This window comes from Phyllobates terribilis, unplaced genomic scaffold, assembly GCF_046119375.1.
Source record: "Phyllobates terribilis strain yellow unplaced genomic scaffold, ASM4611937v1 Scaffold_3__8_contigs__length_932513732, whole genome shotgun sequence".
NCBI classification, from domain to species: domain Eukaryota; kingdom Metazoa; phylum Chordata; class Amphibia; order Anura; family Dendrobatidae; genus Phyllobates; species Phyllobates terribilis.
In genome coordinates this window covers 585,795,098-585,819,913 of record NW_027362763.1, presented here as the reverse complement: position 1 = coordinate 585,819,913, position 24,816 = coordinate 585,795,098, and the positions used below count along the sequence as shown (strand labels likewise).

At 40.3% G+C, this 24,816-nt stretch overlaps 1 protein-coding gene across 1 annotated transcript in view; it reads right to left on the bottom strand.

Annotated features, from left to right (window-relative positions):
• The window catches only part of QPCT (glutaminyl-peptide cyclotransferase), a 268,592-nt gene that overhangs the window by 21,795 nt on the left and 221,981 nt on the right, over positions 1-24,816 (bottom strand). The window contains exon 5 of the mRNA XM_073671463.1: positions 15,624-15,723. Coding sequence (XP_073527564.1) covers positions 15,624-15,723 — 100 coding nt within the window. The remainder of the gene's footprint in view (positions 1-15,623; positions 15,724-24,816) is intronic.

Below are 24,816 nucleotides of genomic sequence, written 5' to 3'. Positions count from 1 at the left end.
CACCGTGGGCCATCGGAGGGTAAAGTATACATTTATTTTTTATTTTTACCACTCTCTCAGGTCACACTATATAAATCCATGCCAGTTGCATGGATTTATATAGTGTGACCTAGTTGTCAAGCACTTGTCAATCCACATGTGGAAACGCATGTGAATCCGCATGTATTCCGCAGGAAAAACGCATGCACAATCTGCATGCGTTTTTTCTGCCAGGGAGATGCAGAAATGATGCAGAAATTTTCTGCTTCATTTCTGCATCGTGTTCACATACCCTTAATGTGGTATCGCTGTAATCATACTGACCCAAAGAATAAAGTTGTCTTATCACTTTTACCACACAGTGAACGGCAAAAAAAAAATCCTGAATTGCTGTTTTTGTTCATTCCGCCTCCCAAAAATCAGAACAGAAAGCGATCAAAAAATGTTATGTGTCCGAAAATGGAACGATTAAAAACTCAGACTCATCCCGCCAAAAACAAGCCGTCACATGACTTTGTCGGCAGAAGTATAGAAAAATTATAGCTCTCAAAATATGGAAATGCAAAAACTTTGTATTGCAAAGAAAAGTATCTTTTAATGTGTGACAGCAGCCAAACAGAAAAAAATATATAAATCTGGTATCGCTGTAATCGCACCGACCCAAAGAAAAAAGTGATCTAATCACTTAAACCGCACGAGGCACGGTGTAAAAAGTAAATAAACCAATTCTTCACCTTCTATTGATTTGTTCAGTCTGATTCCCAAAGATCGCAGTAAGGCTCGGCTCACATTTATCCAGCGCTCTACGCTAAGCGCTTATACCGGGGTTTCCTTATAAATCTCTGAAATACGTGATTCAGACAGAACCCCTGGTGGAAGATTCCCTACAATGAGGCAGATGGGGACACTGTGGACGCCGTCTGGCCTATGATCCAGTGCTGTCCGTCTTTCTAGGCGTGCATAAAAGCCCAGTTCGCCATAGTTTTGTGCACCTCTGAAAAAAAAGACACTGCTGAACTGAGGCCAGACAAAGTCCAGAGTAACTCTGCTGACTCATAATAGTGAATGGACCTCTTGGGAGTTTTATCTGAATCATGGCACTCGGATATTTAGATGAACACCCCAAAGTAAGTGCTCAGCGTAGAGCGCAGGATAAATGTGATCCAAAATGTTATGTAAAATGTTCCCAAAAAAAGCTTCAACTCAATCCACAAAAAAAGCCCCCATTCAGGTTACTCATCTGTCAATGGAAATATAGGGGGCCCGTCTAATTTACAGGTGCATGTCTCCAGAACCACAAGCTGGGCAGAATGTATGGACACTATAATGTACTGGGCACTACACTGGCAGATTTGTAATTTTCACTCAGCAACAGTCACTGCTGCTTGTTTCTGACAAACACCCATGGAATCAAAATCGTCACTGCACCTGTAGATAAATTCCCAGAGAGGTGTAATTTCCAAAATGGGGTCACTTGAGGGGGAATTCTGCTCTTCTAGCACTTAGGTGCTCTGTATATGCAGCCCGCAAACTATTCTACAATAATCTGTTCTCCATGAGTCAAATAACGCTTTGTCCCTCCTGAGCCTCGCCATGCAACTAAGCAGTACAGTACAGCCACAATGGAGTATTGCCACAGTCAGCAGAAATTGTGGAACAAATTTTGGTGCTGTTTTTACCCATTTCCCTGTGTGACAATGTAAAATCTGGGACTAAAAATTTTTTTTGTGGTAAAAATGTAATTATTATTTCTTCACCGCCCAATGGTATAAAGTTCTGAGACACACCTGTGGTGACAATATGATCACTGCAACCCTAGATGAATTCATTGACAGGTATAGTTTGTAAAATGGGTTCACTTATGGGGGGTTCTGTGTTCTGGAACCTCAGAGGCTCTGCCAATGTGACATGGCACACTCAAAGCAATCCAGCAAAATGTGCACTACAATATGGCGTTCCTTCCCTTCAGAGCTTTGCACTATGCCTCTAAAGTAATTTTTGACCACATATGAGGTAATGAGGTGTTGACGCACTCAGGAGAAATTGCGCAACATGTTTTGTGGTCCATTTTCTACTATTATCCGTTTAGAAAATTGAAAACTTGAGGCCAAAGTAACATTTTAGTGGAAAAATTTGTAATTTTCCATTGACTCAGTAAAATTCTTGAATCGCTTGAGGGTTAAAAATGCTCACTACACCGCTAGATGAATTCCTCAAGATGTGGTTTCCAAAATTAGGTCAATTGTGTATTTTTTTGCTGTTTTGGTGTGTCAGGGGCATTCGCAATTAGTTCCAGCCAAAATTCAATTGGCGCTCCTTCCCTTCTGAGCCCTGCCGTGTGCCCCATCAGTAGTTTTCCACCAGATATCGGGTATCTGTGTACTCAGGACAAATTGCACAACAAATTGTGCGGGCTATTTTCTCCTGATACCCTTGTAAAACTGAAAAGGTTGGGGCTAAAGCAACATTTTTGTGGGAAAAATTTATTTTTTTAATTTTCATGTATCATCGATATAAAATTCTGTGAAGCACCTGTGGGTTCAAGGTGCTCACCACACATCTAGTTAAGATTCTAGAGGGGTGTAGTTTCCAAACTGGGGTTACTTGTGTTTTTTTTTCACTGTTTAGGCACATCAGGGGCTCTGCAAACGCGACATGGCGTCCGCTATCTATTCCTGCCTATTTTGCGTTCCAAAAGTCAATTGTCGCTCCTTCCCTTCCGAACCCTGCCATTCGCCCAAAGAGTAGTTTTCCACCACATATTTGGTATTGGTGTACTCAGTAGAAATTGCACAACAAATTGCCTGGTCCTTTTTCTCCTGTTACAGTTGTGAAAATAAAAACATTGGGGCTAAAGTAAAATTTCTGTGAAAAAAAGTAAAATGTTAATTTTTTCCTTCCACATTGCATTAATTCATGTGAAGCACCTGAAGGTTTAATAAACTTCTTGAATGTGGTTTTGAGCACCTTGAGGGGTGTAGTTTTTAGAATGGTGTCAATTTTGGGTATTTTCTGTCATATAGGTCTTTCAAAGTCACTTCAAATGTGATGTGGTCGCTAAAAAAATGGTTTTGTAAATTTTGTTGGAAAAATGAGAAAACGCTGGTCAACTTTTAACCCTTATAACTTTGTAAGGAACAGAAAAATGTTTTTCAAAAATTGTGCTGATGTAAAGTAGACATGTGGGAAATGTTATTTATTAACTATTTTAAGTGACATAACTCTCTGGTTTAAGGGCATAAAAAAATTAAACATTTAAAAATTGCTAAATTTTTGCCAAATTTCTAATATTTTCACAAATAAACGCAAGTCATATCGAGTACAATATGTCCTGAGAAAACAAACTCAGAATTGGGGGGATCCGTTGAAGCGTTCCAGAGTTATTATCTCATAAAGTGACAGTGGTCACAACTGAAAAAATTGGCTTGGTCAGGAAGGTGAAAACAGGATTCGGGCGATGGGGTTATAGGTGCTATTGACATGAAATTCTCACCAGATGTTAGTAATAACCCATTAAATCCACATAGGTAAATAAATCAAATTATAGATATTCATAAATTAAGTTATGTATAATAATGAGAAACGAGGCAAAAGGGCATAAAGATTAAACAGTTCTAAAATTGAAAATTTTACATAAAATGTCAGATGTTTACACAGGTGAATGTAAATCATATGAAAGTAAATTTAACAGTAACATAAAGTAAAATATGTCACAAATAAACTGTCTCAAAATCACTTGGATATGTAGAAACGTTCCAGAGACATTGCTACATAAGATGTCAGAAAGGTGAAATCTTGCTTTGGTCGAAAGGGGTTAAAGGGAATGTGTCACAACATTTGACCTAGCTAAACTATTAATATTGGCATACAGGTAATATACTGCTGAAAAAAGGCCATACCTACATGCCTCATATCAGATGCCTTGAGAAATCATCTTTTATCACTTTATGTAAATTATCCCTTCCAGGCTATGGGGAGGACATTGCTTGGAAGATAACTCCGCCTCCAGAGATTATTTTAAATAAAAGGGGGAGTTACCAGTATGAGGCAAGCAACTAACACAGAACAGAAAAAAATAAATGTCTTCTTGCAAACATATTTTTGCAGCTCTCTGAGCTCTGCAGTATTGCTGGTAAGACACTGTTCTTGGATATTCCCTGGCCAGGGGCTCCTTCCCTATCCCCAAAAGCTAGGGGCGCCCTAACTATCCCTGCTTCTTGGATTACTTTTAATGGTGAAGACGCCGGGGCCATGTGCCTTGCTGCACTTCTAAATCAGCCCCTGTCTGTCCCCTTCCCCACCCAGGGAAGTGGGGAATAGTTGTGTATATGAATTCACAAACTAGACTAACAAGGGCAGACGTACATGGATAAATGAAAAGACCAATCATACAAATATGCACTCACAAACAACCAACAGCTTCTACTCCAGAACCAGGCAGTATGAAATTAACACTGGCAATCCCTGCTTGCCAGAGGCAAGTATATATAGCAGAGGGGAGTGGCCAACACTGAACAACTGAAACCAACAAAGCAGGAAAGCACCCTCAGATCTCAACTGAACAGATTAGCCCCTGCACTGCCAGCAGGAATTTGCACTGTTTAACCCCTTTCTGGCCCAGGACGTACTAATATGTATCTGGGCCGTTGAAGCGTTCCAGAGTAATTACCTCATAAAGTGACAGTGGTCAGAATTGTAAATATTGGACTTGTCATTAACGTGCAAACCACCCTCGGGGGTAAAGGGGTAAATATGATGGTGAAGTGCTTCTAATCAGTATAGGAGTACATGAAATCAGACACAGCGGTCTTCTGGCCCCTCTCTGTCAAGGTAAACCTGTGACAATTGCAACGATATTATAACCCTGTCTACCTGTGAGATGGAAGCTGAAGCTGAGGGGAACCTGCAGATGTGTCAGGTGTAATCACACACAGCTCTGCAGTGATATCATGAGAGCAGCCATTACACATCACACTGGTAATGTCCCCTTCATGTAAAATAAGCTCTGAGGCAGAGTTATCTTTCGGGCAGCGTCCTCCCCATAGCTGGAAGAGATAATTTACATAAAGTGCTAAAAGATGATTTATCCACCCACAACAAGGCGTCTGATATGAGACATACAGGGATGATTTTTTTCAGCAGTCTGTAACCTGCTACATAAGCCCATATTAATAGTTTAGATAGGTCAAATGTGGTGACAGATTCCCTTTAAAGCAGGGATGTCAAACTCAAATACACTGAGGGCCAAAATTAAAAGCTTGGACAAAGTCTCTGGCCAACCATGATATTTATTAAAACAATGTCTACTTAAAGGGGTTGTCCCACAAACAAAGTACATTTTAATTTATAGATCTTAGAATAAAATATTGGAATAATATAATCTGTTACGTAAGAGCAGTAAAAAGCATATGGCCCAATGCCCTAATTTAAATATGTAATAGCAAAGGATAAAGAGCCTTGAATAATACAGATAAAGTATAATGCAAACAAAAGTGCCCCCAAACACAGTATAATACCCCCACAGTGAATTCCCCCACACGCACGGTATGATGACCCTACTGTACCCCCCTCCTTCAATCCCCCGACAAAGAATGATGACCCCATCACAGTATGATTCTCCAGCTGTAATCCCCTCACAGCCCTCCATACAGTATAATGGCCCCACATAGCCCTCCATATAGTATAATGGCCACAAAAAGTGCTATATACAGTACAATGGCCCCTCATAGTGCTACATAGAGTATAATGGGCCCCACATAGTCCTCCATACAGTATAACAGGGCCCTGCATTGCTTCCCCTACAGTATAATGGCCACACATAGTGCTCTATTCAGTATAATGGCCCCATATAGTGCTCCATACAGTATAATGGCCACAAAAGTGCTCCAGACAGTATAATGGCCCCTACATAGTGCTCCATACAGTATAATGGCCCCACATAGTGCTCCATACAGTATAATGGCCACAAAAAAGTGCTCCAGATAGTATAATGGCCCCAACATAGTGCTCCATACAGTATAATGGCCCCACATAGTGCCCCATATAGTATAATGAGCCCCACATAGTGCCCCATACAGCATAATGGGTCCCTCATAGTGCTCCATACAATATAATGGGCCACACATAGTGCTCCATACAGTATAATGGGCCCCACATAGTGCTCCATACAGTATAATGGGCCTCACATAGTGCTTCATACAGTATAATGAACCTCACATAGTGCTTCATACAGTATAATGGCCCCACAGTGTTCCATACATTATAATAGCCCCATATAGTGTCCATACAGTATAATGGCCCCACATAGTGCTCCATACAGCAAAATGGCCCCACACAGTGCTCCATACAATATAATGGCCCCACATAGTGCTCCATACAGTATAATGGACTCATATAGTGCTCCATACAGAGTAATGGCCCCATATAGAGCTCCATACAGTATAGTACTGACTCACCCCCTGGGCCGTGGGGTACCCGGAACCGGGCTTCAGTGCGATGCTGGGGGTAGTAGTGGCAACCCGATCCCGTGGCTCAGGGTGGTCAGACCAAATGCTGTGGCAGTCTATAGAGTTATGAATGTCCGACTACGCCACCCGTGGATTGCGGTCAGGGATGACCGCCGCTGCAAGGCAGACCGCTGAGGCTGGTGTTAGTATGCAGCACAGGGATAGGATAACTCCCCACGGGAAGAGTATAGCCTCAGGGCAATGTAGGAGGATGCTGGGGGTGATAGTGCAGGCGCAGCATAAATCACACAGAGTCTTATGGTGCAGTTCAGGCCTTTTACTCACAGTTGATATCCAAGTCACTTCTGTCAGCAATGACTGCCCAAGCCGTGCTGCGTCCACCAGGTGAGGGGCTCGGTCAACCCCCAGGCAATTCAGGAGTGTGACACAGGACCCCCTTCTATCCTTTCTCTAGCCTCTCGTGCCCCACCAGTGACTACGCTTCTGTCCAGCTGCCTCGGGCTTTCTCTGGTGAAACTTGGCGCCAGTTTCCCTGACCCTATGCGGTGCCTTCCTAGCGGGTGTAGAAGGGGGTCGCACCATTAGATGATCACGACCTCCGGTCTTTGGCTGAGGGATGATTTACCTCCACCAACTTGGGAATCCGGTACCCTTCTGCGGCCTGACCCTTCACCCGATATAACGTGGGTTGCAACGATTGCTGTCCGTTCTGCTCTCTTAGGGTCCCTTCTGCCTTCTTGTTTCTGGAGCCCTTCCACTCCTCTGTCTCTTCTCCTTCCTTCCTTCTCCTTCTCTTCTCCACTCTGGCCCCGGCCTTCTCTCTAGGCCTGCCTCGTGGAGCTGAGCTCAGGCCGAGCCTGTCAGCTCTCTACTCCTTCACTCTGCTCTGCTTCTTCTGAACTCCCTCCTAAGATGACCCCCACCTTTTATCTGCTTCTCTGTGTCTGAGCTCAGGTGACCTGCACCCAATGAGCTCCTTCCTATGCTCCAGAAACCGTCCCCTTCTGCTCCTACATCACTGGGTTCTCCCCCCCCTCCCCACTCCAGCCAGGGACATGGTCAGTTGTGCCTGCATAAATGGGAGCACCGTCGAGCCTAGTCGGTCGTGCCTGCATAAATGGGAGCACCGTCGAGCTGTCCCCCGGAAATGGGGTGAGTGTGTGTATGCAGCTAACTTAGCCCTGGTCCACACTCCATCCTTACCTGGGAGTGGAATATCACACCTCTGGTTGAGGTGCAATACCCCTGTGGCAACTGAACCCTCGGGGCGCCACAGTACAATTAGTGGGCCTCCTAATAATAAGCCTACCTCCAGAAAAATTTATTTCTGTAAATATGTCGCGCAAAACGATGCAAGTGTGTGGTCCCCACTGTGAGCCCTGAAGCCCTGTAGGGAAATCACCTTAGCTAACCTCTGCAAAGACGACAAATTAGTCTCACGTTCTTTGTTATTCAGAACCTTCTATTTCATCCAGAATAAGTGGTGCTGAGGGATTACCATTATTTAACCCAACAATTTCCTTAATTTGCCAATATTATTCATCTTTGTTCTCTTTTCTATCTAAGACCAGAAGCTTGGAAGAATATACTTATCTATCAAAAACACGAAAACCTCTTAAAATATCTTTTATTCACTACTACTATGTGTCCCTGAAAATAAGCCATAGCATGACATTACAGGATTTTTGGAGTATGTTCAAATGTAAGCTCTACTCCAAAAATAAGACCTAGTTACAGCCATGGTCGGTGTTGGGGGGTTACTAGGCAATTGCCAAGGACACCCACACTCTTACGGCCTCCAGCGTTTCTATTCTGAGGTTAATACTGCTTAAAGACCTTTGGTGACATCACTGTCATGTGACCATGAATTCACCAAAGGTCCTTTAACTGCGGGAGTCTAGAGGAACTGAAGAGGAAACAGGCTGGTATGTATCATATGTGCAGTCTGTGTATATATGTGTGTATGTATTTGCAGTGTGTGTATATTTAACGGGTCTGGGAGGTGGAACCTCTGAGCAACTATACAAAGGGGCAGTCCTTGTAAGGAAGCGGGTGGCTCCCAGGGAAGGCGGGCAGGTAGTCACGGCAAGTGACAGGGACAGTCTCTTGACAGGCGGGTGGTCACGGCAAGTGACAGCAGGGTAAGAGTCTCTAGACGGGCAGGTGGTCACGGCAAGTGACAGCAGGGTAAGAGTCTCTAGACGGGGCTAGCAGGCAGGTAGCAGGTGAGCGCTCCCAGGTGAGCGGGCAAGAGTCTCTGGACAGGCAGGTGGTCACGGCAAGTGACGGCAGAGCCTCCAGGTAGGCTAGCAGGCAGGTAGCAGATGAGCGCTCCCAGGTGAGCGGGCAAGAGTCTCTGGACAGGTAGGTGGTCACAGCACGTGACGGCAGAGCCTCCAGGTAGGCTAGCAGGCAGGTAGCAGGTGAGCGCTCCCAGGTGAGCGGGCAAGAGTCTCTGGACAAGCAGGTGGTCACAGCAAGTGACGGCAGAGCCTCCAGGTAGGCTAGCAGGCAGGTAGCAGGTGAGCGCTCCCAGGTGAGCGGGCAAGATTCTCTGGACAAGCAGGTGGTCACAGCAAGTGATGGCAGAGCCTCCAGGTAGGCTAGCGGGCAGGTATCTGGCAGGTACTTCCTGGTCCGCAGGCGGACTGATCCATAGACAGACTGGCAGGAGCTGGTAGGCAGACTGTCGGACCACAGGATAGCAAGCAGGTAAGCAGATATCAGGCAGGTATCAATCAGGAATCTGGCAGGTGACTGGCAGGTAACTGGTAACGGGACCTGAGGGCTGAAGCAGAGTTGAAAGGCTTTGCAACAACATTGCTTGGGCACCTCCATTTTGGAGGAGGTGCCTTATATATGGTGAGGTCCTCCGGCCATTGGCTGGGGACTCCTTAGGACGGCGCGTGCGGCCCCTTTAAGAGAGGGGGAGCGCGCGCGCCCTAAGCACAGAGGCCGGGAAGCAGTGCGCGCTGACAGCAGAGCGGGAGGAAGACGCCGGGCACGGAGCGGAGAGGTGAGGGGAACGGCGTCCCTGCCTAGCAGGAGGCAGGGACGCCGACGCTACAGTATATACATGTTTATGTGCATTATTTGTGTGATGATGACATGATTATATTTGAATAAATGTTGATTTTTTTGCACAACAATAAATGTGGATTGTTGTTTATGGAAATAAAAAGACATCCCCTGAAAATAAACCCTAACACATTCTTTGGTGCAAAAAATAATATGATAAATAATAAATACATAATAATCTTACTACATAAAGAGCTTAATGTTGAGGTGAGTCTGATTTACTCTGGCTCTGCCATTACCAACACAGCTTCTACTGATCTGTTCTTTTCAATTAACTCAAAACATAATGTAAATTACAAAATGTAATTCGTTTTTTTTAAATTGGAAGTGGTTCCAAAAATATGAAGTTTTATTAAGGGATTTCCATCGTACAATATGCATGTGCTAGAAATCCAAGCAGCCAAATTAATTCTTTAGCATAAAACACATATACAAATTTTTTCTTACAGAGAGATTTCCACGCGATCTGCCCTGGGGAATTCACTTTTTGAATTGGCGAACGTCTCTGTAATCTTATAGATGTTATTTTTGTTTTCCGTAATGCCATTTACTAATTTATTAATTATGACAACTTTGTAGTTTATCGTGTAAAAAGGCTGAAAGTGAATAGACATGGGTAATTAGAGTTACTTTTTATTATGTAGAGCACACTTTTCTAGCTTCCGAAACTCATTTGTTTCGGAACTCGAGCTGCTAGTAATAATAATAAATATGTAACATGACCTCAGCCATTCCGAATACTTTTTCTTAGGGCTCATTCAAATGTCTGTTTTTCGCCTACGTGCTCTATCCGTGTTTTTCCTAGTATAGTCTGTGGGGCTATTCACATGTCCGATTTTCTTTTTTTGCGGACAGAGTGGTCAGCGCAAAATTGTGGATACATGTCTGATATTGATCCGAGTGTCTAATCAAAATCGTCAATGCAAATTTATGGGTCAGTGAAAAATATCAGACAGCACTAGGATGCCATTTTTCACAGACTGTTAGCTAGGAAAATAGAGAAGCTGTTTTTTATTTGTTTCTCATCCAAGAAAAAATGAAACTCAGATCAAACGCTGATGAAAATCTGAAACTCTGAACAAAATTACTGATGAAACTAGGACCATTTTTCTCGTATATGAAAAAAATAGACGTCTGAATGAGCCCTTACTTAAATGTAAGACTGTGTAATACCTTTAGCAGTCAGTTTTGAGATCTTTGCAGTGGTTCCTTCCCAAGGGATTTACTTGCTACATCCCCATCAGTTTTGCTGCTATAGGGACGTAAGGTAAGTGACGATTTAGATTGTAAACCTGGTTTCCCTTTGACCCGTAAGCAGCATAAGACTTGATACCTACAATATTCTTAGTCAATCTGCTCATAAAAGTTGAAAATACACAAAGAGGGCAGAGTTCGTGCACCTTATATAGGGTTTAGGTGTCAATTAAAATTTTTCAGCTAGCAGCCTGGAGAATATGCCCATCTATTGTGCTGCTCATACGACTTTGGCTGAGTGCCCACGATCCGTAATAGCAGCGGTTTGGACGCAGCTCACCTGCGTTGTATCTAAAATGCTGCGTTCAACATTAGAAGCACAGTGGATGGGATTTATAGAAATCCCATCCCCACTGTGCTTCTATTTGATGCCGCGTAAACTCATTGGCGTCGTGGCTTTACGAGCCGCAGCATTTCCCCAATAGAATGTATAGGATGCGGTAACTCCGCACGATTCAATGATTTACCTGTGTGATCGGACACAGCACTTTGGACGCTGCAAAAATATGCTGCATCCAAAGCGCTGCTATAGACTGATCGTGGGCATATATCTCCAAGATCCTATCCCAATATGTAGTTGGTGTAATATAATAATATTAGGAAATACCTTTAATTAGAAATATAGTATAGTTTTTCTGATTCGCTGTGTCTCTTTCCTCATGTGCGGGATCTTAGGTATGCATGGTTACAACCACTAGAAACTAGCTAACTGTCATTATATCAGTGAACATAACCATGGACACCTAACGTCCTGCAATGCCTGCACATGAGGAAAGAGACAAAGCGAATCAGAAAAACTATACTACATTTCTAATTGGAAATACATTTGTGCTCGAAAGTTTACATACCCCGACAGAATATTTCCTTTCTTGGCCTTGTTTCAGAGAATATGAATGATAACAAAAAAACGTTTTCTCCACCCATGGTTATTGGTTGGGTGAAGCCATTTATTGTCAAACTCCTGTGTTTTCTCTTTCTAAATCTTAATGACAACGAAAAACATCCAAATGACCCTGGATGAGGATTTAAAAAGAGAAAACACAGTTTTGTTTGACAATAAATGGCTTCATCCAACCAATAGGGGAGAAAAAGTTTTTTCGTTATCATTCATATTCTCTGAAACAAGGCCAAGAAAGGAAAAATTCTGCCGGGGTATGTAAACTTTTGAGCACAACTGTATTTGCTTACAAAATTATTATTACATCTAATACATATTGGGATACGATGTTGGAGATGGGATAACCATTTAAGGCTCATTCAGACGTCAGTTTTTCTCATGTACGAGAAAAATGGACCAATTATTTTGATTAGAGTTTGATCAGAGTGTGGTCTTAGGCTGCGTGCCCACTATGCGTTTTTCATGCGTTTTTGCCATGGAATTTCCGCAGCGAAAACACTTGGTAATACGTGCCCCATGGTCCCCAATGATAATCCGCATGTGCTTTGCACATGCTGCGGAAATTTCCGCTGCGGATTATCATTGTGGAAAAATATGCAGCATGTCCATTAATTTTCCAGACACGCAGCGTAATTGCCGCCATTGACTTGCATTGAAACGCTTAATATCCGCATGACTACATGTGCCCATGCGGATATTAAGCGATTCAATGTGCGGATGGTACCCGGGTCTGGAGAAGAGGAGACTCTCCTCCAGACCCGGGTACCATAGTACCTGTAAAAAAAATAATTTAAAATAAAAAAACACATTATACTCACGTTCTGATGGCCCCTGGTCTCCTCAGGGATGCGTCCTGGCTCCCCGGCAGCTCGCGATGGTCTAAAAGGACCTTCCATGATGTAATTTAGTCATGTGATGGGTCACGCGACCGCTGACGTTGGCGGTCACGTGACTTGTCACATGACTAAATGATGTCATGGAAGGAGACCGGAGAAGGAGACCGGAGGCCATCAGAAGGTGAGTATAATGTTTTTTTTTATGTTTTACCATTTTTATTCTTTTTTTTAACTAACTTGGTCACACTACTATAAATCGATGCTGGTTGCATGGATTTATATAGTGTGAACAAGTTGTCAAGCACTTTTCCAAGTGATGCTAAAATCGCTTGGAAAAGCGCTTGATAACCCGCATGCAGAAATGCTTGACAAATGCTTCTACCTGGCAGGAAAAAAAAAAGGTTTCTCCTTTCTGACAATCTGTGAAAATTGGCTCCGCTTTGGTTAACGGACCCATGGAGTTGCAGATAAAAATAGACCACCTTGTCCAAGGAAAAAAATCGGAGATGTGAACTCGTACGAGAAAAACTGACGTCTGAATGAGCCCTAAGGAAAAACAGATTTAGATTCTAAATCATCACTTTCTGGTGTTTTTCTTCATAGCTTTCTCTATAGCATGGTAAAAAAAGCTTTACAAAATTAAAAAGCCATGTAAAAAAACAACTTAAAATGCATGGAGCTTTTTGCATGCATTTCACAACGAGCAGAAATAAGGGTGTATAAATGAGCTTTAATAGTTATTGCTGAGTATGAGGGTTCGCTCACACTTAAAAATCGATTGCATTAGGACCAATGTTATTATATGATTGTGTGCTCATCTGCTGGGGATTTTTCAGCTCGGATCAGATCGAGATCGGAAAAAAAAAATGCAGCATGCTGCTATTGCATGAGAAATTTGGATCTGACTTGTAGAATTGTATGGGTGTGTGCGAAACATCGCACTGCACTCGGAAGTCACTCGAGTGCAGTGCGATTCCTTCAGACGCTGGCAATGGAGGAGATGGAGAAATTACTTTCTCCATCTTGCCCGCACCTGATTCTCTGATGCGAGAGGATTGGACCACATTGCACTGACATTCAGCTCAAACTCTCAAATTAGATGCTATATGTTAGTGTGACTCCGGTCTTAGGCTATATTCAAACAATGAGTTTTTGGTGAGCTTTTTACACTGCGTATTTTAATGCAAGTAACCTATTTTGCTTAATAGGTGCAGAAAATCTGCAACATCAAAAACTCACCAAAAGCTCATCGTGGGAACGAAGCCTTAGCTAAAACCGAAATGAAGCAAAACGCTTTGAAACCAGCTTAAACCATTCTCTGCTAAAAAGTTTTTCAAAAATCTCTGTAAAATAAAAAAACAACATAACTGCAAAAAAGTGCCCATTGTTTGAATTGTCTGAATTTGGCCTTAAGAAAAGTCATTCAATGTGTCCATATCAAATAACATGTTTTATCAAACCCCGACCATCTCCCTATTCACGCACATCTGCTCTTCAACCTACTGTACACGGATGCTTTTCCACTGCAGTGGTCACGTGGTTAGATGGCATGTAATTGTTTCAGGGAAGTAAAAAGAAGGTACCACTGGAGAAATGGAGCTAGAGGACAAATATTTCATTTAATATATATTCTTTATTTTGAAGAGAACCAGTCATGTCCAAAAACACTTTTTTTCGTGCAGAAATAATGTTAATCTGCAGGTAAACAATGTTAAAATCCTGCCTGGTTGATTTATTTGAATAGCCCCTACTGGTAATAAATGTACTATTATCTTCTCTGTAGCCCTGTAGCCATCCACTTCCAGCTATAGGGTTAGTACAGAGGGCAATTACAGTCATCGCTCCCTATACAGAGAGCCTAGCTGTAATCACTCCCCGTCACTTTGACTGACAGCCTGCACCACAATCTAGGAGCATTTTTCCCCATTTCTTCTATAATTCCCATAAAAAATGTGAAAAAAATATTTATAAACTGGTTCTGCCGTTTTTTAACATCAAAGGGGAGCGTGTCCTGATTTTTTTGCTTTTGCCATGAGTGTCTTAGGCAGCCCAAGGGTCACCACTTCTTCAATGATAGATATCAGATTCCTCATGACCCAGATACAGTCAAGCACCGGTAGTGAAGAAGCCACGGCAATTAGGCCAGAACTGCCTACCTGTCTTTATGTGAGACAAGAAAGAAAACGTGAGGGAGTTAGGGGAATGAGGTATTGAGTACTTTCCCTATGTGTTTAGCATTTTTTTCCCAGAAGGGTGTGATCTTAATACAACTGTATCAAATATGAGAAGGTATTCCAAGCTCCGAGTTACATCTCCAACAGTTGGATGAGTGAGAGTTGTCTATTTTATTAAGAATATCTGGTGTTTTATACCATCTTGATATAATCTTGCAGTTAAGCCTTTGATTTGAGAAAGGTCCACAATTTTGGACCGAAACGTTGCCACATGGGCTATTAAACCTTATCACTTTATTCTACTCTGTGTGCTGCCTCCATTTTTGCATGGGTATCTAAAGGACTGGTATGTACCTGGGGGGCGTTTTTTGCACCAAAAACATAATTTTTGTGCTGTTTCCTAATTTTTAATTTTATATATATATGTATTGTTATTATATTTATTTGTTTCTCCTCACAACATTCTTAAATAAAGAATATATATAAAAGAAAAAAAAGAAAGAAAACGTGGTAGGAACCATGACTATCATTGAAGGTTAGTTGCTGGCTTAAATGTATTATGGCTATCAAGGGTGCATTGTTTCTTGTGTCCATTTTGGTTGTCATAGGAGCATTGTGGCAATCTATATGCTGTAAAAGGAAGAACAAAAGGATATGCTGCAGAGGTGTATAATAGAAGAAAATTTCAGCCAAGTCTTTGACAGACAGAAAAAATGATCTACCAGTGCAGCAAATGGTTGTAACAATTGCTCATGCTATTCATGGTGGGACTAAAGCTGGACTCCTGGTACACAATATTGTCTCCAGTCTGCATCCCCTGGTAAAGCAATGTTTCAGCTATTAAGCAACACTCCTTTATCACAGTCATCACTGTACAGAGTACATCATTATTAACATGAAAAATCTTTAATAGTGAAGGTCAATGCCACACACTTACCAATAGACTGAAGCCTGTTGAACCAACGAACTGTATTTTGGAAGTAGTTTGGAAAAGTAGGGTTTGCAGCTCCAATCAAATCAAGTAAAATAAATAAATCCTTAAGAAAAAAAATCTACGTTAATAAAAAAAAGACTGTATGTTTTAATATCAACATTAATATTATGCCAATGTTTTTGAGCCAGATTAAAATGAGAAAAGCAATCATAAATTACTTCCTGATTCCTGGAAAACTTTAGAAAGTAAATGAAGACCAAAATAATAGAAGTCTTCTCAGATATACAGTATAAACAGTATTTATAATATAACCAGAGATGTGTCCGTCTGTCCGAAGCCTCTATAGACTGAGCATGCTCAGTGTGGTGTAACAACAACATTATGTCCAGGGCGAGAGAGTAAATGAGTACACCCCTGTATTATCAGTACATTATATATAAAGAGCTCAGCGTGAGTGAGTACACCCCTGTATTATCAGTACATTATATATACAGGGCTCAGTATAAGTGAGTACACCCCCTGTATTATCAGTACATTATATATACAGCACTCAGCATAAGTGAGTACACCCCTGTATTATCAGTATATTATATATACAGGGCTCAGCATAAGTGACTACACCCCTGTATTATCAGTACATTATATATAAAGAGTTCAGCGTAAGTGAGTACACCCCTGTATTATCAGTACATTATGTGTACAACGCAAAGCATAAGTGAGTACACCCCTGTATTATCAGTACATTATATATAAAGAGCTCAGCGTGAGTGAGTACACCCCTGTATTATCAGTACATTATATATACAGGGCTCAGTATAAGTGAGTACACCCCCTGTATTATCAGAACATTATATATACAGTGCTCAGTATAAGTGAGTACACCCCTGTATTATCAGTACATTATATATACAGGGCTCAGCATAAGTGACTACACCCCTGTATTATCAGTACATTATATATACAGTGCTCAGTATAAGTGAGTACACCCCCCTGTATTATCAGTACATTATATATACAGCACTCAGCATAAGTGAGTACACCCCTGTATTATCAGTACATTATATATACAGTGCTCAGCATAAGTGAGTACACCCCCGTATTATCAGTACATTATATATACAGAGCTAAGCATAAGTGAGTACACCCCTGTATTATCAGTACATTATATATACAGTGCTCAGTATAAGTGAGTACACCCCTGTATTATCAGTACATTATATATACAGGGCTCAGTATAAGTGAGTACACCCCTGTATTATCAGTACATTATATATACAGCACTCAGCATAAGTGAGTACACCCCTGTATTATCAGTACATTATATATACAGAGCTAAGCATAAGTGAGTACACCCCTGTATTATCAGTACATTATATATACAGTGCTCAGTATAAGTGAGTACACTCCCTGTATTATCAGTACATTATATATACAGGGCTCAGTATAAGTGAGTACACTCCTGTATTATCAGTACATTATATATACAGGGCTCAGTATAAGTGAGTACACCCCCCTGTATTATCAGTACATTATATATACAGCACTCAGCATAAGTGAGTACACCCCTGTATTATCAGTACATTATATATACAGTGCTCAGCATAAGTGAGTACACCCCCGTATTATCAGTACATTATATATACAGAGCTAAGCATAAGTGAGTACACCCCTGTATTATCAGTACATTATATATACAGTGCTCAGTATAAGTGAGTACACCCCTGTATTATCAGTACATTATATATACAGGGCTCAGTATAAGTGAGTACACCCCTGTATTATCAGCACATTATACATACAGTGCTCAGTATAAGTGAGTACACCCCTGTATTATCAGTACATTATATATACAGCACTCAGCATCAGTGAGTACACCCCTGTATTATCAGTACATTATATATACAGTGTTCAGCATAAGTGAGTACACCCCCTGTATTATCAGTACATTATATATACAGCACTCAGCATCAGTGAGTACACCCCTGTATTCTCAGTACATTATATATACAGTGCTCAGTATAAGTGAGTACACCCCCCTGTATTATCAGTACATTATATATACAGAGCTCAGTATAAGTGAGTACACCCCTGTATTATCAGTACATTATATATACAGTGCTCAGCATAAGTGAGTACACCCCCTGTATTATCAGTACATTATATATACAGAGCTAAGCATAAGTGAGTACACCCCTGTATTATCAGTACATTATATATACAGTGCTCAGTATAAGTGAGTACACCCCTGTATTATCAGTACATTATATATACAGAGCTAAGCATAAGTGAGTACACCCCTGTATTATCAGTACATTATACATACAGTGCTCAGCATAAGTGAGTACACCCCCTGTATTATCAGTACATTATATATACAGTGCTCAGTATAAGTGAGTACACCCCCTGTATTATCAGTACATTATATATACAGAGCTAAGCATAAGTGAGTACACCCCTGTATTATCAGTACATTATATATACAGTGCTCAGCATAAGTGAGTACACCCCTGTATTATCAGTACATTATATATACAGTGCTCAGTATAAGTGAGTACACCCCCTGTATTATCAGTACATTATATATACAGAGCTAAGCATAAGTGAGTACACCCCTGTATTATCAGTACATTATATATACAGTGCTCAGCATAAGTGAGTACACCCCTGTATTATCAGTACATTATATATACAGTGCTCAGTATAAGTGAGTACACCCCTGTATTATCAGTACATTATATATACAGCACTCAGCATAAGTGAGTACCCCCCTGTATTATCAGTACATTATATATACAGTGCTCAGTATAAGTGAGTACACCCCTGTATTATCAGTACATTATATATACAGGGCTAAGTATAAGTGAGTACACCCCTGTATTATCAGTACATTATATATACAGCACTCAGCATAAGTGAGTACACCCCTGTATTATCAGTACATTATATATACAGTGCTCAGCATAAGTGAGTACACCCCCTGTATTATCAGTACATTATATATACAGAGCTCAGCATAAGTGAGTACACCCCTGTATTATCAGTACATTATATATACAGTGCTCAGTATAAGTGAGTACACCCCTGTATTATCAGTACATTATATATACAGCACTCAGCATAAGTGAGTACCCCCCTGTATTATCAGTACATTATATATACAGCGCTCAGTATAAGTGAGTACACCCCTGTATTATCAGTACATTATATATACAGGGCTCAGCATAAGTGAGTACACCCCTGTATTATCAGTACATTATATATACAGGGCTCAGCATAAGTGACTACACCCCTGTATTATCAGTACATTATATATACAGGGCTAAGTATAAGTGAGTACACCCCCCTGTATTATCAGTACATTATATATACAGCACTCAGCATAAGTGAGTACACCCCTGTATTATCAGTACATTATATATACAGTGCTCAGCATAAGTGAGTACACCCCCTGTATTATCAGTACATTATATATACAGAGCTCAGCATAAGTGAGTACACCCCCTGTATTATCAGTACATTATATATACAGTGCTCAGCATAAGTGAGTACACCCCTGTATTATCAGTACATTATATATACAGCGCTCAGTATAATTGAGTACACTCCCTGTATTATCAGTACATTATATATACAGCACTCAGCATAAGTGAGTACACCCCTGTATTATCAGTACATTATATATACAGTGCTCAGCATAAGTGAGTACACCCCCTGTATTATCAGTACATTATATACACAGAGCTCAGCATAAGTGAGTACACCCCTGTATTATCAGTACATTATATATACAGTGCTCAGTATAAGTGAGTACACCCCTGTATTATCAGTACATTATATATACAGCACTCAGCATAAGTGAGTACACCCCCCTGTATTATCAGTACATTATATATACAGTGCTCAGTATAAGTGAGTACACCCCTGTATTATCAGTACATTATATATACAGAGCTCAGTATAAGTGACTACACCCCCTGTATTATCAGTACATTATATACACAGAGCTCAGCATAAGTGAGTACACCCCTGTATTATCAGTACATTATATATACAGCGCTCAGCATAAGTGAGTACACCCCTGTATTATCAGTACATTATATATACAGCACTCAGTATAAGTGAGTACACCTCTGTATTATCAGTACATTATATATACAGCACTCAGTATAAGTGAGTACACCCCTGTATTATCAGTACATTATATATACAGCACTCAGTATAAGCGAGTTCACCCCTGTATTATCAGTACATTATATATACAGCGCTCAGTATAAGTGAGTACACCCCTGTATTATCAGTACATTATATATACAGTGCTCAGCGTAAGTGAGTACACCCCGGTATTATCAGTACATTATATATACAGGGCTCAGTATAAGTGAGTACACCCACCTGTATTATCAGTACATTATATATACAGGGCTCAGTATAAGTGAGTACACCTCTGTATTATCAGTACATTATATATACAGCGCTCAGTATAAGTGAGTACACCCCTGTATTATCAGCACATTATATATACAGCGCTCAGTATAAGTGAGTACATCCCTGTATTATCAGTACATTATATATACAGCGCTCAGTATAAGTGAGTACACCCCTGTATTATCAGTACATTATGTGTACAACGCAAAGCATAAGCGAGTACACCCCTGTATTATCAGTACATTATATATACAGTGTTCAGTATAAGTGAGTACACTCCCTGTATTATCAGTACGTTATATATACAGGGCTCAGCGTAAGTGAGTACACCCCTGTATTATCAGTACATTATATATACAGCGCTCAGTATAAGTGAGTACACCCCTGTATTATCAGTACATTAAAAATACAGGGCTCAGTATAAGCGAGTACACCCCTGTATTATCAGTACATTATATATACAGGGCTCAGCGTAAGTGAGTACACCCCTGTATTATCAGTACATTATATATACAGCGCTCAGTATAAGTGAGTACACCCCTGTATTATCAGTACATTATATATACAGGGCTCAGCATAAGTGAGTACACCCCTGTATTATCAGTACATTATATATACAGAGCTCAGTATAAGTGATTACACCCCTGTATTATCAGTACATTATATATACAGGTCTCAGTGTAAGTGAGTACACCCCTGTATTATCAGTACATTATATATACAGCGCTCAGTATAACTGAGTACACCCCTGTATTATCAATACATTACATATACAACGCTCAGTATAAGTGAGTACACCCCTGTATTATCAGTACATTATATATACAGCACTCAGCATAAGTGACTACACCCCTGTATTATCAGTACATTATATATACAGCGCTCAGCATAAGTGAGTACACCCCTGTATTATCAGTACATTATATATACAACGCAAAGCATAAGCGAGTACACCCCTGTATTATCAGTACATTATATATACAGTGCTCAGTATAAGTGAGTACACCCCTGTATTATCAGTACATTATATATACAGTGCTCAGTATAAGTGAGTACACCCCTGTATTATCAGTACATTATATATACAGCGCTCAGCGTGAGTACACCCCTGTAGTATCAGTACATTATATATACAGTGCTCAGTATAAGTGAGTACACTCCTGTATTATCAGTATACTATATATACAGGGCTCAGCATAAGTGAGTACACCCCTGTATTATCAGTACATTATATATACAGTGCTCAGTATAAGTGAGTACACCCCTGTATTATCAGTACATTATATATACAGTGCTCAGTATAAGTGAGTACACTCCTGTAATATCAGTATACTATATATACAGTGCTCAGTATAAGTGAGTACACCCCTGTATTATCAGTACATTATATATACAACTCTCAGCGTAAGTGAGTACACCCCCCTGTATTATCAGTACATTATATATACAGTGCTCAGTATAAGTGAGTACACCACTGTATTATCAGTACATTATATATACAGGGCTCAGTGTAAGTGAGTACACCCCTGTATTATCAGTACATTATATATACAGTGCTCAGCGTAAGTGAGTACACCCCTGTATTATCAGTACATTATATATACAGGGCTCAGTATAAGTGAGTACACCCCCCTGTATTATCAGTACATTATATATACAGCGCTCAGTATAAGTGAGTACACCACTGTATTATCAGTAAATTATATATACAGCGCTCAGTATAAGTGAGTACACCACTGTATTATCAGCACATTATATATACAGTGCTCAGTATAAGTGAGTACACCCCTGTATTCTCAGTACATTATATATACAGCGCTCAGCGTGAGTGCACCCCCTGTATTATCAGTACATTATATATACAGCGCTCAGTATAAGTGAGTACACCCCCTTATTATCAGTACATTATGTGTACAACGCAAAGCATAAGCGAGTACACCCCTGTATTATCAGTACATTATATATACAGCGCTCAGTATAAGTGAGTACACCCCCTTATTATCAGTACATTATGTGTACAACGCAAAGCATAAGCGAGTACACCCCTGTATTATCAGTACATTATATATACAGTGCTCAGTATAAGTGAGTACACCCCTGTATTATCAGTACATTATATATACAGTGCTCAGCATAAGTGAGTACACCCCTGTATTATCAGTACATTATATATACAGCGCTCAGTATAAATGAGTACACCCCCTGTATTATCAGTACATTATGTGTACAACGCAAAGCATAAGCGAGTACACCCCTGTATTATCAGTACATTATATATACAGTGCTCAGTATAAGTGAGTACACCCCTGTATTATCAGTACATTATATATACAGTGCTCAGTATAAGCGAGTACACCCCTGTATTATCAGTACATTATATATACAACGCTCAGTATAAGTGAGTACACCCCTGTATTATCAGTACATTATATATACAGCACTCAGCATAAGTGACTACACCCCTGTATTATCAGTACATTATATATACAGCGCTCAGCATAAGTGAGTACACCCCTGTATTATCAGTACATTATATATACAACGCAAAGCATAAGCGAGTACACCCCTGTATTATCAGTACATAGTGCTCAGTATAAGTGAGTACACCCCTGTATTATCAGTACATTATATATACAGTGCTCAGTATAAGTGAGTACACCCCTGTATTATCAGTACATTATATATACAGTGCTCAGTATAAGTGAGTACACTCCTGTATTATCAGTATACTATATATACAGTGCTCAGTATAAGTGAGTACACCCCTGTATTATCAGTACATTATATATACAACTCTCAGCGTAAGTGAGTACACCCCCCTGTATTATCAGTACATTATATATACAGTGCTCAGTATAAGTGAGTACACCACTGTATTATCAGTACATTATATATACAGGGCTCAGTATAAGTGAGTACACCCCCCTGTATTATCAGTACATTATATATACAGCGCTCAGTATAAGTGAGTACACCACTGTATTATCAGTACATTATATATACAGCGCTCAGTATAAGTGAGTACACCACTGTATTATCAGCACATTATATATACAGTGCTCAGCATAAGTGAGTACACCCCCTGTATTATCAGTACATTATATATACAGCGCTCAGTATAAGTGAGTACACCCCTGTATTATCAGTACATTATATATACAGCGCTCAGTATAAGTGAGTACACCTCTGTATTATCAGTACATTATATATACAGGGCTCAGTATAAGTGAGTACACCCCTGTATTATCAGTACATTATATATACAGTGCTCAGTATAAGTGAGTACACCCCTGTATTCTCAGTACATTATATATACAGCGCTCAGCGTGAGTGCACCCCCTGTATTATCAGTACATTATATATACAGCGCTCAGTATAAGTGAGTACACCCCCTTATTATCAGTACTATGTGTACAACGCAAAGCATAAGCGAGTACACCCCTGTATTATCAGTACATTATATATACAGTGCTCAGTATAAGTGAGTACACCCCTGTATTATCAGTACATTATATATACAGTGCTCAGCATAAGTGAGTACACCCCTGTATTATCAGTACATTATATATACAGCGCTCAGCGTGAGTGCACCCCCTGTATTATCAGTACATTATATATACAGGGCTCAGTATAAGTGAGTACACCCCTGTATTATCAGTACATTATATATACAGCGCTCAGTATAAGTGAGTACACCCCTGTATTATCAGTACATTATATATACAGCGCTCAGCGTGAGTGCACCCCCTGTATTATCAGTACATTATATATACAGCGCTCAGCGTGAGTGCACCCCCTGTATTATCAGTATGTTATATATATAGCACTCAGCGTGAGTACACCCCCTGTATTCTCAGTACGTTATACATAAGTGCTCAGCATAAGTGAGTACACCCCCTGTATTCTCAGTATGTTATATATAAGTGCTCAGCATAAGTGAGTACACCCCCTGTATTCTCAGTATGTTATATATAATGCGCTCAGCGTGAGTACACTCCCCTCTATTCTCATGTCATGTATACTGCGCTCAGCGTAAGTGAGTACACCCACTTGTATTCTCAATCTTAAATATGCTGGATGCGGTATGCGCTCAGAGCCTACGCATACTGCGATATCCCGTACCATAAATACATACCTGTTCGGACCTGTTATCTCTGGAGAGGCCAGGGGAGGACTGTGGCGCCTGAATCAGCGCCTGCACATAGCGGGATATGCCATTTTAGTGAAGACAAATTTGCTTAGTGTCTTCAAAAAAATGGCATCGGACAGCGCAGTATGCACAGGGGCTGTTTCTGGCGCCACAGTCCTCACCCCGCCCTCTCCTGAGATCACTGACTTTTATTTAAATATTAAAGGGGGTTTCCCACAAATGAAAGTTAATTTTAATCAATGAATCTTGGAATAATAATAATTATTATTATTTTAATAGCGCCAACGCATTCCGCAGTATAGACAAAAAGAAGTTATAGAATAAGTATAACTCAGATATCACAAGGAGTGAGGGCCCTGCTCGCAAGCTTACAGTTTATAAGGAAATAGGGGAGACACTAAAGGTAAAATGTACATATATTGTATAATACAGCCATAATATGCTAAATAGGGTAAGCACATAACAATAATAATAATAATAAGTTCCACAATTGGATGTGTTTAAATAAAATGTACATATATTGTATAATATAGCCATAATATGCTAAATAGGGTAAATACATAACAATAATAATAATAATAAGTTCCACAATTGGATGTGTTTAAATAATATGTCCCTGAG